At 42.1% G+C, this 17,605-nt stretch overlaps 1 protein-coding gene across 1 annotated transcript in view; it reads right to left on the bottom strand.

Annotated features, from left to right (window-relative positions):
- The window catches only part of MLXIPL (MLX interacting protein like), a 941,138-nt gene that overhangs the window by 531,374 nt on the left and 392,159 nt on the right, over window positions 1-17,605 (bottom strand). The window contains exon 4 of the mRNA XM_086954697.1: window positions 13,801-13,890. Within this exon, the coding sequence (XP_086810823.1) occupies window positions 13,801-13,890 (90 nt within the window). The remainder of the gene's footprint in view (window positions 1-13,800; window positions 13,891-17,605) is intronic.

The following is a 17,605-nucleotide window of genomic DNA, read 5'->3' as shown; positions in this document are numbered from 1 at the left end:
TGAAGAAAGACACTTAAGATGACCAGCAGGCCACAGATGGTGAGAGAAATTCGCCCTACCACCTGCGCTTGGCTTTTCGCCTGACCCCTGGCAAACGGACTCAAAAGGGGTTTTTCTACGCGTCTGTTTTCAGTCACCTTTTTTAAGTCTAGCCACGGCTGTAAGGGGTTAAACAAAAACTATCCTCGGGTGACACTTTGAAGGCATTGGTACCAGACTTACTGTACAGCACCAGCACGTTCAAGAACAGTTCATCTAGTAACAGCGGGTTACATGATCACCATCTGATGAAACTGACATCTGGCACTCCAGGCCTGACACTGGAGTTAAGGGCTATCGGTGACAAGAGCGATGGACACATCCCCACTTTCTCTGTCTTCACAATCTGATTCCAATCATCTAACAGAACAGAAGTGGTGTTGGAAGGATTACAGTCCAGAAACACCTGCACTTTGGATTTCAAAGCACTAGAATAGACAGCGGAGAGTTCAGAGTTGACCCATTCAAGTTTCTGCTGCAATACCCATTAGACTCACTCCCTGGCACCATCACATACACACGTCACCAATGCATTGTAGCTGTCTAACTAGAGCCATCCTCTCAGAAACCTACACACCAAAACCAGTTATGGGTACGCATGGCACAGCCAAGTGCATACATTTCATATCTGAAGCCTTAGAAGTAGCTAATGATGCTCCTCAATAGAACCCACTCGTGAGACTCGACGATGCACCATGTAGTGGTGAAGTCAAATGTGCTACATACGCTACTGTGATAAAAAAATGCACTCATGTGTGTCAGACCAAGTGAAGGCAATACATTAAGCGAACATCAAATTTGTCCTCCTGTCTCAAGATTTTAAAACAAAAACCGCCATATAGCACCACCACCAACACTGGTCACAAACCCAACCCTCACTCAAAGCAATTGTTCCAATTGATTTACAATGAAAACCACTCCCTGTCTTCCTTGATCTATCTGCAGCTTTCAACAAGATTATCACCACAATACTAACCAAGAGAATTGTGGAATATGACCTATCATCAAGAGCACTACTAGTTGATTCCATCCCTACCTCTACAATTCTGTCCTTCTTCTATGCCAAAACAACCACAATCGTCAAAACAACAGTTAACTTTGAAACACCTGAAAAGCTTTACGCTTTACACTTTGCAGGCAAATATTTGCTTGACAAGAACTGGCTGAAATTACTGATCCACTCCACAACTCCAAATTGTTCATGCTGCTCACAGGTGGACCCATCACAGACTCTGCACAACTAAACATCCTCTTCATCATCATCAAAGCCTGAATGAAGATTATGAGCCTCAACTCTACTAAGCAGTAAGCAGGTGTAAATCTACTAGCTTTCAAACATGAGCTGGAAGCACATTTTACCTATCCAATCGTCAACATTCAAGTACACAAAACCTTAAAAGCCAAAACCTAATGGGCTGATAATAATACCATTGACCATAAAACCAAAAATGCAGCAACGCCCGGGCACAACTACATCAAGCTACTTACTGTATGTATTGTTATGGCCATTGAGTTACGATTGAATGGTTGCGTGCTGCCCAAGGACACCGCAAGCATGCTTGACTAACAGCTTGACAGATCAGTGGCAGATGACATGTTATGTGGAGGCACTGGGATCAAATTGTGATGGGAAAGTGCTCTTGATACGGTCAAAGTAATTGGTAGACAAATAAACGCTGTTCACATTTTCTGGCATTTGAAAAGACTTTCAGTGACAAGAATAGGCTTAAACAAAGCACTATAAAGTAGTTCTTTAAACTCCAAAACATTCAATCTTAGTCACAAATACTGCCAGGAGAGGAAAATAGCTAGACTTTAGGAGTCGTGAGGTTTGTACCAGCTAGTCCGAGATTATAGACAGATAAAATCGGACTTTCCACCAAATGATTAGGCATAATGCTGGGTATTCTGAAACAACTATATGCAGCCACCACTGCAAGTAGGAATCTCAAAGACAGCATATTATGGCATCAATCATAATAAAACAGGAAACATTAACTGCCTGAAATCCGAGGTATTGATCCAGGTACCTTCATCTTAATTGCAATCTGGATTAATCTTATTTGTAAATCTCATGCATTGAGTGTATTCCACTTCAAAATATGATCAAATTAAATATCTTAGGAGACTTCATCTGCATCACCTGGATAGGATACAGATATGCAGGAACTGCTTGCGTGGATACATTTCTAGACCTGTTCTAAGGCTGATTGTTCACTTTTTCACCGGACACATTTGCTGCCGGGACATTTTTCTCTTTATTATTGGCTGCCTTTTCAACAGTATGGCTATAGTAAGGCGGTGTGTTAGATCTTTATGGGGAAAGCAACATGGAGGGGCTATGTTTTTAACTAATATCTAATTGTATCCCTTTATCTGTACGTTTTTAATGAATCATTGCAAATCTGCATGTGTATGTTATTACGATATCATGTATCATCATGTTTGTTCTTTTATGATTATATTTTCATAATCAAATAACAAAAGAAATCAATCAATCAATCAATATCTAGGGAGGACTCATCTGTAAAGGCTGGATAGGATGCAGAGATGCATGAAAAGCTTGTGTCATGTGCCTGTGGGTAGCCAGATCATCTTGAACAGTTCAGCCCTAAGGGCATCATTGCATGTGTGTGTCTGGGAGAAAACCATGTACCTTACCCGGACGCAGCCAAATTGTGTCTGAGTCTGTCAAGCCAGTCAACGGTACGTACTCTTTGAAAATCCACTTTACCTGCATAACCCTCAATGAACAAAAACAAAAATGAATCACATCTACCCTGACAGAGGAGAAAGGATGAAAAACATTTACAATGGATCCAAGAAACAAAACCGGTGTAAGGTCCAGCCGAGGAAAAATAACTTACATAATGTAAGCACAAATCACAAATGTGTGGACTCCTGCACTAAGCAACATGGAAGTGCATTGCTCATTATTCAAAGTGATGGTGGCAGTCTATCACATCCCATAACTGCAGCCTATCACAGAACATATCTGCTCATTGTAAAGTTAGAAAATGGGCAATGACAGGAAATGAGAAGTAACAAAGGAGGTGGTCAGAGCTGCTTCTCTTCGTCTCACTGTGGAATCAATATATTCATTCATAACTTATAGAACGAAATAGCCAGTGTCTCCTTCAACACCTACTGGGAAATTGGATTTAGATTAGGAAAAAGTATAAGTAGTCTTTAACAAAAGAGATGCATAAGCCTACCGTGCTCTAGTTGAATGGCTGCTTCGCAAACTGAACCAAGTAAGTAATGCTTGAACCCCGTAGAGCGATAGCAAGGCCTCAGCACTGCAATCCACTCTAATAGGTATATTGGCTCAAAGGCCCACAGGTGAGGTGTAGATTCCATGTCAATGGTTTCCATTTATTTGATGTAATGACATCCATGGTGATCCTGATGTCTCCAAATCACAAATACGCCCTGGATTGTTTGGCTATAGCAGGATTTGTTTTTCTATCACGTCAAGCAAACGTCCGGTTGGCACAGATATACTTAGTTGCTACCAGCTCTCAGAGGGATAATCAGTTTTAGGTAAATGCAGGTATCGCATATTCTTCACACAGTCTGCTGATCGGTTCAACTGCCTCAGCTGGGGGGGGATCTTACGACTTGGAGAAGCTGTGCTACTCTGCCTATTTCCTTCTGACCTACATTAGGTTTATTTTCGAAACTCAGAGTGACTGGAGATGTGCTATCGTTTAATGAGTGACATTCTACAGGAGAGCCGAGCTCTGGTCAACCTAGGTGCACTGTGAAGTGTACCTCCAACTGTAGTGAATGTTGTGACGGTCTCTCTCACCATAGTGACCTGAATAGTGGTGGTAATTAGAGCTCATGGGCCTAAGGATTCTAAACCTGCACCCTTAATGGAATGGCTGCCCTGAGGCCCTCCCATGAAACTCCTTGCTCAGCCTCATGTGGTAGATTTGTGTGCATTTCACTAGGGTTTAACCTCAATGGAACCAGTTGATTTGTGACACTGTGTGATCGGCTACACAAGATTGTGGGCTGCCCGATTGTGGGCTGCCCTGTAGGCTGTCCTTGGTTGTGGGCGTGACACCATGCCTGCTACCTCTACCAGGACCTACTCCGAGAAATTGGAGAATCTTGGTAGTGGTGGAAGGGATTTCTACCCCTTCAACGGTGAGTGAAAGTTTCAGCTGGACTCAGTGAAATTTCTTTCATCTCTCGATTGCTGTGATGATGGCTATTTCCTGGCAAAAATAGCTCTCCAGCAGCACTAATGTGGCTGTGCCAGGCCTGCTGTCGGACCCCTCCTTGAGTCTGCAAAGAACAAGAAGCACCTCCCCCACAATGGAAGACGTCTTGAAGTAAACCTAACGTTTGTTTGTTCAAGCTACACACCTTTGCCTACAAAGTGAGCCATATACTGGCCCCCTCATAAGCCAGAAACATATACTTCATATGGCATTCAACAGAACCGATTACAATAGTGTTGTGAGAGAGAAGTTTGCCTGGGATAGAAAATATGCTACTGGCTGTACTTTGTATAGCTGGGCACAAGCCTTAGATGCGTGGAGAATCTTGCTGCTATTACAGGCTGGAAAATGAGTAAATTAATTTCCCAACATATAGAAGCTGCACAGGAGACACAAGATCCTTTTAGTCCAATTGGCCAGTGACCAAAGAGAACAATTTTCAATTCCTCAAAATTAGAGCTGCATAGACGCTGTGGTGAGCCTGCACTGTCCCTGAGCCACCACAAATAATGAAGGTAGCCATTTCTGCCAGCTTTCAGCCACAGAAGGCCCAACCTTATTAGCGTTTTGGAAATACTGAAGTTTAGATAAACAGTTGGGCCCAAGCCATATTTCGTAGTAACCTGGTGGGACTAACCGAGTCATAGAGTTTCTGGTGGATGCCACTGCCACCCAAAACCTTTGACTGCCAGAATTGGTCTTTTTGAGATACCAAGCTCAACGTTTCATCCCCTCCAGAGGAATACACAGTGGGTGCTGACCGACTGCTACATTTGTCCATGATGCTTCAAGAAACTTAAAGACCATCTGGGTTCTTACCAAGTCCGTGTAAACAGGGCCCTGAAAGGCCAATGGCTACTAGCTTCAATGTGCTCCTGCTGACAGGACATCAACACGGTGGACACTCTGCATTCATCTCATTTTTAGGGTGCCACCTTTGCTGTTTGGGTGCTGAGTTACGGGGCTGCTGGATTTTTGGACCATTTTACTAGAATCTCACCCAAAGGGATCAGATATCCACTAGATTTTCCAGCTTTTACCTAAACACATTGAAGCACGAGGCGCAGATATATCAAAGTAATCTTGCACATCTTAATCTTTAGGTTGTTACCTCTGTCCCACTGGCTGAACTTTGTTTACAAATAGTACAGGAAATCTGACAAATCCCGAAAAAACAGAGCACCTGACGGCTGCCCATACATAAAATTAGCCATAGAGATATTTGTTATATACAAATCTATTGAATACGATATTAGCACCAAAACGTTTGGCATGTTGCATAAGATGGTAACACCAGCAGCTTTTTTACTAAGTAGCATAAATGTAGCTTCCCTCTTCACGTACAAAGTCCTACTCTTCTTTGACATTATAGCAGGGGCTGGGCATTGAAGTTATTGAGGGACCACACTGCCCGCTGTATCAGAGTTTCACTATAACTCCTGTCACCTGCTAGAGTATGGTCTGACTGCTCAACCTTACTAGCTCTGGAGAGCTGAGTGTCCAAATCAAAGTGTAGTATGTGCCTGTCTCGGGAAAACACTGGTATATGACTGCGTCTACATAAGATTCTGCACATGAACAGACTGTTCCTATACACTAAGAAAATACCTCAGTCTGGTGAGCAGTTGACTAATTACTCAACCCTAAAATATTTTACTAGTCTGAGCTAGTTCTGGATCTTTGAAATCTCTGTAGTTGTTTATTAGGTTTGTCCTGATTCACCATTTTGCAAAAATCCAGAACATGGTTGCCGGTGACCTGGTGAACTGCTTCCAAATGATACAGTGCAGAAGCTCGAATACCTTTCTAATATGTTAAGTTTAAAGGGCACTCCCAGTGATAGCGTTTGTCCATTGGGTGAACAAGATTACAAATCAAATACGATGCTAGGCCTCCTGCTTTTTGTATCCAGCAGCATTCGCAGACTAGAAAATGAGGTCAGATGTACAGAAGGGTATTTCTTCCATTTTTTGTACCATCCACAAATATATCTTTACCACTTAAAAATGATAAGTATTCCTTCATTGAATGATATATGTGGTTGAGGTAGGTTCTTCTTTAGGTTCTGTTTTTCTTGTGGTTTGCCTGGCAGCCACAAACCGATCAGTGTGTCGCCAACAATCATTTGGCACAAAACGTGATGATCATGAGTGACATTTACTGAATAAAATTGTCCATTGAGCAGATCCCAGAGAACCCCCAAAGGCTGTTCACCTTATCAATCAATCAAGTATTTGTAAAACGCACTACTCACCCGTGAGGGTCTCCAGGAGCTGAAGAGTGTGGGGGGGGGGTGAGGGGGGGCAACTACTGGTCGAACAGCCAGGTCTTGAGGCGTCTTCTGAAGGAATACTACCGGCTGATTTGTTGTTGTCATTTGTGAGGTAGTTCAATGATAGTTAGTCTTTGTTGGTAGTGGTTCCTCTTTTGTGCTGTTATACATCATGTGTAGGGATTTTATGTATTCTTCCCAATATGTAGAGTTTATATGATTGCAAATGGGGGGACTGCCGGCCTATCGATGTGACCCATCTACAGAATTCGCTTGGATTTCTTCAAGAACATTATTTATGGAGGAGCACCAAGTGTTTCTCCTTGCCTTTTCTTTTTTACTCCCATTTGAGCTTTTATATCTCTTTAACTAGTGAACATTGTTTTGCTTCTTGCTAAAGTTGGTTATGTTTACTAGCCTGATTATTCCATCTAGTTTCCTTTTTATCTGCCTTTATTTGGTTGTATTCCATGATTTGATGTTATATACCTAGTATTTACTCTGTAGCTTTGTTTGTCTGTTTGGAGTAACATTCCAAATTGCTCGAAGACTTCATTCCATACAATGTGCTTATAACGGTTGTTGGATTTTGAAATAGTGGATAAAAAGCCCATAAGGTCTGTAGCTTTGGTAGTCGTCTACTCATTAAGCCTTTCTTCCACTTTTGGGAACCATGTTACTAGTCTGGCTTTATGAGCTAGGTCCTTGCTTCCTATGGATTTTGCTCATGGAAGGCTGTACTTCTTGACATCTAAGATAACATTCTAAGGTATATGATTGCTTTCTAGCTGATGGTTAATTCTGAATACTTTAAACTGGTTAACAATAGACTCTGATCGAGACTATTGTGTAGTATAACACCACCAGGCGTTATTTTGCAGCATGCTTGAAGAAAGCCAGTTTATCTGACATCAGGCGGCCATTTGGGGCTCTCATACTCATTGCGTGCAGTGCTTCACTTACGTTCGTGCCCAGGGGATGTATTGTTTGAGGAAGGGTGGAAGGTTCTGGTATTCTCCATATTGTATCCTCTTCTCTTGTTAGCTTGATGTCGGAGTTGTGCAGCAAATTAAGGCAGATGTCCCTTGCAATTATTGAATCAAATGTCAGACTTAATATAGAAGCAATTTAAGGGTTCTTCCATTAGTAAGGTTCAACTTTTCTCCTAGTAAACAGGGATTTCCAGTGACTTATTTATCAATTTTTATATTACAAATGGTTCATATGAGCATTGCCAGCCCCACTACGAGCCTGTGCAATAGTTAGAACTTTGCTGCTGGGTACATTTTAGCCTGGTAAGGAAAGAGCTTCACTTTTCCATGCCTCTTGTAAACATATGATGCCAAATGTTGATAAATAGGTTATTGCATCATCTCAAATGTGGAGCTGGTTCTAACTCGCTATATATCACGATCATGATCAGATTTGTAGATTGTTGATTTTGCGGGTTCTAAAGAGGTGATGACTTTTCGACTTTTATTTTTAAGAATAGTGGGTTGGATTCCTTTTATTGATTGACTGGGATGGAGTTTTCTTAAAAAGGCCTTCTGGAAGCCACAACCACTCCTGGTTTGTTGTTTCTGCATTGTTTAACCTGCAATTTCTTTCACCTTGATTTCTGATGCTGATCAATATTTATTTTCATAGAAGAGAGGAGAGGGTTCAAAAGCTGCTTAGACATACAAATTGCAAACCTCTCTTCCCTCTCTTCTGGTATTTTCACGGAATAATATTGTAGGATTGCCTCTCGAATTTAGTTTTTTGATTGAGGGGATATGGTTGGACCTTGGGTGTTTTGAAATATTGTTGTAGCTTGTAAAGATAATTTTGGGATATCGTTCTAGGTGAGAAATTAAGAGCTCAGTCAGAAAAAAATATTTTTTAGGACTTTATACATACATTTTTTTTTTTAAATCTTAAAAACATTTCAGCGGATTCATTGACTTCACCTGGCTGCGGAGGTAAGAATGCTATGTTTTTTATTGATTGGTTTGAACACACAAATCACCTTCAGAAAGACTGCAATAGTTTAAGAATATAACTGCGGTTTAAGCAGTTGAGAGGTCCCTTCGCAATATATTGAGGTGCTACTAAGATGACATAACTTGAGATGTCACCCTCATACTCGACCTACTGATGGCTTACTTTAGTAGAGACATAACTGAGTTTTTGATCTGGGTTTGTTTTGCAATTCGTTCATTTTCCTGCTCTTAAACTCAATTGGTGTGTCATCTCGAAGTTGTTGGCTTTTTTTACATAAGAACTTGGGGAGTCAAACACATTTTGTTTTGTTTTGTCTGTTGTGTTGGTATTGATTGATTTGCAGCTTTGCCAAGGACAGTTGGTCATGTTGTCAGGGTGAGGGTTGTTTCAGAGAGTACTGGTTGGACTTGTGTTCTGCTTCTACCAGTGGGGGTCTGACCACCTTTGTAGGGAGGAAACATTGGAGGCTTGCACATACGCCCTGGTGGTTTACCATAGGGGACTCCTTGACCCTGATGAGCTGAGTCAGTTCTTGTTTGTTGTGCCCTGCTTTGAGGGTGTTGTGTTAGAATTTGGAACATCTTTAGGCGTTGTGAGTTTTGATATTTGTAGTAGCTGATTTAATTCGGTGTGTGTTGAAAAAGAGAGGCTAATATTTAAGCTTTTTCTGGCTTCTCCAATAGAACTCCACTTTTCTGTTTACTTACATTTATTTAATCTTTTGCAACATTTTGGTTCCGATCGCAAAAATGCTTTTACATATGTATGAAACGCAAATTGCTATTCGGTATCACGTTACCGAATCGCAATTTGTGTTTGCAATTTAGTAGTTGAAAGGGGCATGTTTAGGGCGTCCCTTCCAAATACCAAATCTGAATGGGTTGTATGAATGTTTTGCAACCGAATTACGGTATCAAAACAATTATATAATACCAGCTCCTTGAAGCAGGCAGTAACCCATTTGCAAATGGGAAGAAGTTCCCAGGGGACCCCTTCTCATTTGAGAAAGGAAAACAAATATGTTTTAAGAGCAGGCAGTGGTACCACCAAGTTTCTTTTTTCTTTTTAAATGCATCCTGTTTTCCTTTGAGGAAAACGGGCTGATTTAAAAAAAAACTGCTTAATTTGAAAGCAATCACAGACATGGTGGTCTGCTGTCCTCCGCAGGCCATCATCCCAGTGATACCCTAGATTCCTAATGGGTTGCAACTTACATGAGGTAGGTCTATTTGCGACCCATTAGGAATCGCTAATGAAACTCAAAGGAGTTTCATACATTAGGAATAGCGATGACCTAATTGCGATTCTGAGAAAATCGAAATTAGGTAATCACTACTTGAAATAATGATACATGTGGCCCTTAGTTTACAAGTGACCCTTTTTTTCCTTTTCAGGGCATGAAAGGATGGGTTGTTGACCTCGTGGTCAATGTTCTTAAGGGAAGGGCCATGTGAAGGCGCATTTGACATTTAGAAAACTGGAGTCTTAGCACAGTTCAGAGATTGGGAAGCATAGTCATTTGTTGTGAAGTTGGTGTCCTTGTTATGTGGCCTTTCATGAGCCACTTCGGTCTTTTGGATATTCAGTACCACCTGCTTGGTAACAAGATATTGTGGGATTGTGCCCTGCATAAGTTGCTGGTGAATCTCCGCTGAGTCTAAAATTTCTTGTCTATGTAGGTTTTGCTACAAATATCGTTGGCAATATATGCGGTTTAGCAAAATTGCTGGAGGCTTATTTGATGGGAAAATTCTCCCTCAAGTCATCCATTGCGGAATATTTGGATCGTTTACAAGTTTGGCAGAGTATCAGTGAACATGGGCAAGCTATTGTGAACCTGTTGGCCTCTTCTAGCTCACAAATTGTAAGTGTGTTCAGTTTTTGTAATTTTTGATCTATGGTTTCCAATGAAGTTTACACTTCTAGCATGGTGTTTGGTTGTTTTTCCAAAATGAGGGTTAGTCTGGAAAGTGTGGATATCCTCATATTTAGTGCCGCAGAGAGCACCTATCAATTGGCGAATTCATTTTTGGCTTAATTGTCTTCCATAAAAATGTTATCATCTTCTGATGGTTGCAAGAACTGTGGTATTCTAGATTCTCGAAGATCCTCATCCGTTATCTGTATGTGGAGGACTAAACACTCTGGTTGGAAGGTTGGAGGTGAGCATTGCAGTCCCTTGTTCGTTGATTATGATTTGGAGGTAGTGAAGGTAAAGCCACAGGTGACTTAAGGCTTACAACTTGGCTTGGGTTGACAGAGTCTTGCATCACTCATTTGACGATTAGTTTTGTCTGCACTGGAACTTTTATAAGATCAGTTATGAGGGGCCATGGCCTTGTAAAATCTGGATAAGCTATACAGATGGAATTGATGATCAGTGAGTTGTTTTGCACTACATTTCAAGCGTTACACTTTTCCAACAGGTTGGGTTGTACGCTTCCTCTTGCAGACTCTTTTTTATCATTCCCTTTTGTTGCTTGTTAGCTATGCCCCCAAAAGTGTGAGGGGAAGTGTATTTGGATATGCTCCTGTTATCAGTCTTTTTATGATTATCTGTTTTATATTTATGGTGGCACTTTGGTTTGCTACAGGCGAGTAAATTTAGATTATAGTGGAATACTTGGTTCTAAACAGTCTGCAGGAACAAGTGCAAGAGCTTGAGAGCAGTTAAATAATTACATATGTTGCTTGTAAACAGATAGTTGTCATTTAATTTTCCAGCTGCTCAAGTAAATAGACGCTTGTCGGTTGCCAAAAATTGCTCCTGATTACCTAAGGTCATTGGTTAAGTTGTTCGGTGATTTGCACGAGAGCCTCTGGTAAATGGCCTTCAAATGGTGCCTCAGTTGAGGACAGTGGTGATTAAGGTGCTCCAAGGCCCCTGCAGCTCCTTCTCAACTTTTGCTGCCACAAGTCTGCCATCTTCTCGCAGCTCGCAGCCCTGGTCTCCCTTACCGCAGCGAGATAGACTTCCTCCTCCCACTGGTTCCTCCGAAGGGCAGGAGTCCGCTAGTCCCATGGCAGCAAGGATATATCCATGGTCACAGCTGTCCACAAGAAATGTACGAGCGACAAGCAGCTTCTGCAGGTGTGGCACAGTTGTATCTGCACCCGCCTACACACATGTTGAAGGACTGCAGCTGGGCAGGGCTACATCGGTCTCAGGTCCTCGGGTGAGTGCGAGTTCCACAGCAGTTCAGAGGGGCTCAGAAGTACTTAGGAGCTGCTAAGCCTCTCAGCAATTGATTAGGCAGTCTCACACGTCATCTTTCAGCCACACATGCTGATCAGACATCTTTAACATCCTCAAGCTGCTGGAGTAGCAAGGAATTCGGCCTTCATGTCAAGTGTGACATCCTACTGGGAGAACAATCTGTTGTTTCCTTTTTAAATAATAAAATCTTTCAGATTCAGTCAATCATTTGGGGCGTGGGTGGGGCCTGAGAACTCAGACCTGTCTAGATGGGACACAGCCACCTTGTAGCTAGAGTATTTCATAGATCCCGAGGGAACTGTTACATTCGACTGATATAATGAATAAGCAGCTTATAAGAGTGGCTAATTAACAAGCACAAAAGATGATTGGATACCCTGGAAACCGTGCCATAGCTATTTGACAAAAACCCATGATGTGTATGGCTCCCGTCCGTAAGTGAATTTTTGGATTATAATTTGATAACAGCTACAGTACTGAGCTCCTTGAATATATCTTGCAACGTGGTGAGTTTTCTAATTATCGTTCAGATTCAAACATTGCATTTTCCCTTTACCATCTAAAGATAAGCGCTTTCGTATTAGGAGCATCCAGGCTAGAAAAGGAGAGCAGAGACAGCCTTAGTGTATATGAAGAGTTCATGGAGCCTAGGTCATGGTAAGATCACAATTTTAATATAACATTCCGTATTAATAGATAGTCCGTGCATGCGGTTGAGGTAGGGAAACATAAGAAGGAATGGTCAGACTTCCTTTTAACCTGGCGAGGGGATTCTCAAGGGAGGGGTGGTCAATGAGCAGGGAGGCAGTAAAGACCACATCAGAATGACTACCACTAAATGCTTCAGATGGGGACTCACCATAAGGTTATGGTAGAGGAAAGTCATGCTATAGGCTGAACATGCACCAGTCTATTGAAAGAATGACCTCTGACAGTATCAAGAAAGAGGCAGTGTGTGTCTACTGTGGGCCATGCTTGGATGTACTACCTGCAAACCAAGGTAGAGCCTGGAAAGCTTACAACTTTGTTGTTCAAGTCTCCCATCGATATTGTGCTTTAAAGAAAGTGAATAAAACCTCAGAACCTAAATTAAAGTATAGTGGGATGGTTTCCATTAGGCTAAGGTGGCACATGCACTACTTTTGTCCACCCATCAGAGACCATCTCACCATACTTAGAGATCTCAAAGATCTGGTCGAGATTTTTTACCATAGGCCAGCTGAATAACTGTGTCAGCGTAGCCTAACAGCAATTGTTGTTTTTTCATAGGAACAGAAAATTAATTGTCCCAACGCATGGAGGATATTTGTGCATTTAGGTGAAGTCAGAGGCCCTGCTATAACTGGCTGGCCACCAAAGTTTTTCAGATTTCCAGCAAACTGAACCTCAAGTGATTCAAGTGGCAAAATCACAAGGTGGGAAGACAGGGAAAATGCTGATATTTGGTGAATGCTCCATGTTCGGCCACCTGTAAATTAGCGCCTTTGCGCTTCCAGCCCCCTCTTTCCTCGATATTCCCGCCACAGGGGGAGCACTTCTTTGGGAGCAGAACCATATAATGTTCTGAGAAAGGTGAGTAACTTATTACATAACAGTGGTAGAATATAGTAGGAAAAGAATCGAACCCAAAGGAAAAACTGATAAAAATAAAGGAAATAAACCTGGTACAGAGAAAACACAGGCGAAAAGAAAAGCTCAAACACAACCTTCAAATAACCTCCGTGACACTGAATATGAAAGGTAATGAGCTGGGGAAAGGCCTAAAATAAAGGCAGATGTTCACGTTCCAAGAGTGGAAACTGAAATAGCTGTAGCATTGCAGAATATACAAATTGTGAGTGTCTTGATGCCTTTTGTAACACAAAAACACTAACATAATTTCTGTCTATAATTTAATAGAGTGTAATGAGAACTATGAAGATTCGATGAGTGAGGATGGCCCCAACTAGGGATTCTAAAAGACTGGTCAGCAGGAGAGGCTACCAGGAGGATGATGAGTTCTCACCACATCAACCACTATTAAAGAATAGGGAAGGGAAATAAAGTGAACTACTCACCCGTTTCTTGTAGTAAATTCTCCAGCGGTGATATTCTTTCATGACCACTTCAATTCTGCGCTTCCAGTAGTTACCCTCCAATACCACAGCCTATGAAATCAGGAAACAAGGTGTAAGCAGACGGTTGACACAAAGATTCTTGCCGTCCTGTGGAAAGATGTGTCTTTGTCTAAAGTAGGAAACCCTAAACTCGGAGTAAATTCAAGGGAGATAGTTCTAAGCACAAAGAGATGTGGATAGATGTTTTCTTTCAAATCAAAGAACCTGATAACAGATGGGGCAGAGTAAGACTGGCCACAAGAGTGGTGCATTTTTTAAGCACACTTGATAGAGAAAATAACTAAATATAGACCTAATTAAATGCCACAAAATACACATGTAGGTGTTGCATGCATTCGAGATATGCTCCCATTAATCACCATGAATGATTCTAAAAAGTATTGAGCCTTCCTTTGTACATTAAAAGATCACAGGTCCAGCATGGAATATTCACAAACAATGTTAAATGCACCACAATTAGAGGATGGACTCATCATTCAGGCTGACTACATTTCAGAACACTTTCCTGAAGTATCTCACTGGATACAGTGTTCAATCTTTACCTTCGCTGCTCACTCTAAAGGTAGCTCTCTCTAAAGGTAGTCTATACACAAGAGATATTCATTTGCTAATTGCCTGGTTTATCCAGTGAGGTTTTCATGATTCATAACATGTGGCCTCTTACCATTGGAGCCAGTGTCTATAGACATATGTGTGTATACCTCCTCATGGTCATCAGAACAGGGATCCAAACAGGGCATTATTCACCAGGTATTGCACATATTTAGTGCCCCACACTCATGCTGCAAAATGTATTTAAACTTTTTGAGTCAAGCCTGCCCTGTTTATACCAGACGATGGTGACAGATGTTGTGTTCTCTTTTCCTGGCGGACATGTTTTTTGTTAAACATAGGCGAGATGCTTGAGCTGTGTGGGGCTGGCATGACATTGACTCGGGCCCTGCAAACACCACTGACACGTCTGCTCATAGCACTGTATCGCCCTTAAACTCTGGCCTTTAGCTTCCCCTCTGCGTCTTTCTCAATCTCTATACTCTGAAGTACCCACACCACATATGTGCCATATGCATCGCACTATTGTGACTCCAAGTTAGTACATAATCTTGGACAAAATTGACATAATTGTAGAAGGTGGGTGCTTGTACTTTGCAATTCCACTCACATATGTCAAACTTGCCTTAGGCTTCATCTTCATCTGCTGGATATCGTGCCATGAGATCATCGCATGACATAAAGTATTACCAACAAGGCAACAGGACCCGCTTCACAATATAGCGGTTTTTGGACACAGTCTTGCGATCCTTGCCAATGGATATTTCCATGCATGCAGATTTGTCTGGCCATTTTTACAGTACAGTACAGACCACAGAAGGAGGGCAACAACACACAAAATAAAGAATAATAAACAATAAAAATATACATATTAATTTAAAAAACAGTATACATATTTAATAAATTGTCATCAGTTTGCTACAGTATGTGGTACCAATAATTCACTGTGGGACAAACACAGATGCACTCTATACGCGGGTGTTGGCTCCATATGGATTTAGCTCTTTTTTGTCTGCCCCTTTTCCCTCTACCTTTTTGGTTTTAGCTGTTTTTCTGTTTTCTTGTGCAAGAGCGGCAGGCTTTTTTCCCCGACCACATGTGTTTACATGCCCCCCCTTTTATATTTATTATTCCATACCTTGCTCCCCACTGTGCCTTTCTTTTTTAGGTCTCGCCTGTGACATTGCATGCACTGCATGTGTTCTCGCTTCGCGAGGTATATTGTATGCAATGAGGACCTTGCAGCCCGGCGATTGCTTACCACTTGTTGGCTTCATTGGCACTCTTATTTGCTGCCTTCTAATTTTCCAGCGTGTGCCGGATTCACTTCCTAATCTTTTGGTTGGAGCATGGACTAAGTACAGATTGCTCTAGTTTCACTACTGTTCATCTGCTGATCACACTGTGTTTTTTTTTAAACGCTATTTTATTGAGTTTGTATATTTCTTAATGCATATGCAATACATAGTTTGGCAATAAAGAAAAATAATTTTGAAGGAGCAATCCTACATTCAAATGATACAACCAAATTGTGAACACAAATATGGTTACTTATACATAATGACGTCAGATAATACAGCGGCCTGTGTGCTGATCGCACCGTGGTTAAAGTACTACTTTTATTTTTTCTACTTACCCTAGCATCCTAGTTGCTTCTTCCCCTCCCACCCCATGTTGTTTCTTCCCCTCCTACCTCTGGTGTCCGAATTGCTTCTTTCCCCTTCCACCCCCACAGCCCATTGTCTTGTGTTGCTTCTTACCCTTCACACTCCTCAGCTGTTCATGCTGTTTTTCCCCCCACCACTACTCCGTCTGTGTTGCTTCTTCCTCTTCCAACCCCAACCCTACCATTGGCTGTGTTACTCACCACCCACAAGAAAAAAAGCGATATGACACAGCCATTATCTATAGAAGAGTTTGTTTTGTGATGCCATCGGTAGAAGCACATGCAAGGCTTTTTAGTTTCTGCCTTCAAGGTAAAGATAATAGAATATGTGGAAGGGTGCCTAGAGCCTTTTCAATGAAATGGCAAAAACAAATCGATGTTGAAGAATTTAATTGTGTTATACTAGAAAGAAAGCAAACACAAGGAGATAATAGACGGAGTGCTGAAACTTTTCAAACACTCACTTCCAGTCCCAGATCTGGGTTGAATCCATCATCATTTTTCAGCTGACTTTCCCACCCCAGTTCAGACACAGCTATATGCAAATCAGTCTTGACCCTGTGCCTCATGGGAACAGTCCAGCCCGAACTGCCAAGCCATGTCTTGCCTGGACCGGAAACAAGCATCCTAGGACCGGTTTCGGGCTTTCAGCCCTCATCAGCCAGGATAGCTTGATTCTAGTGGCACAGTGAGCCCGGGACCCATGTCTGGGCATACCCGGCGCACTTAGGGCGAGAAAGCAAAAGTCACAATTGATGGACAGAATGCAGAACAAATCAAAACATTCACCCCCAGTCAAGAGATCTGGGTTAAATCTATCATTCTTTTGCTCGCCATGCCACCCCAGTTTAGACCTGGCTATAAGCAAATCAGTCATGACCCTGTGCCTCATGGGAACTGCCAAGCCAGGTCCTCCCTGGACCGGGTCAAGACTGATTTGCATATGGCTGGGTTCAAACTGGAATAGTATGGTGAGCAAAAGAACGATGGACTTAGGCCCAGATCTCTGTACTGGGGTGAATATATGACATTGTTCTGCATTCTGTCCATCCACTGTTGTTTTTGCATTTGTCACCCCGAGTGGGACGGGTATTCCCAGACTTGGGTTCCGTGCTCTCCATGCCATTGGAATAAAGCTATCCTGGCTGAAGACGAGTGAAACCCCGAAACCGGTCCTAGGATGCTTGTTTCCAGTCCAGGGAGGACCTGGCTTGGCAGTTCGGCTGGACTGTTCCCATAAGGCACAGGGTGAAGACTGATTTGCATATGGCTGGGTTCAAACTGGTATGGCATGGTGAGCAAAAAAACGATGGATTTAGGCCCATATCTCTGTACTGGGGTGAATGTATGACATTGTTCTGCATTCTGTACATCAACTGTTGTTTTTGAATTTGTCACCCCGAGTGGGACGGGTATGCCCAGACGTGGGTCCCGTGCTCTCCATGCCATTGGAATCAAGCTATCCTGGCTGAAGAGGGGTGAAACCCTGAAACCAGTCCTAGGATGCTTGTTTCCAGTCCAGGGATG

Source organism: Lissotriton vulgaris, chromosome 2_1, assembly GCF_964263255.1.
Source record: "Lissotriton vulgaris chromosome 2_1, aLisVul1.2, whole genome shotgun sequence".
Taxonomy (NCBI): domain Eukaryota; kingdom Metazoa; phylum Chordata; class Amphibia; order Caudata; family Salamandridae; genus Lissotriton; species Lissotriton vulgaris.
The sequence above is the reverse complement of the archived record's forward strand: the minus strand, read 5'-3'. Positions and strand labels throughout refer to the sequence as shown.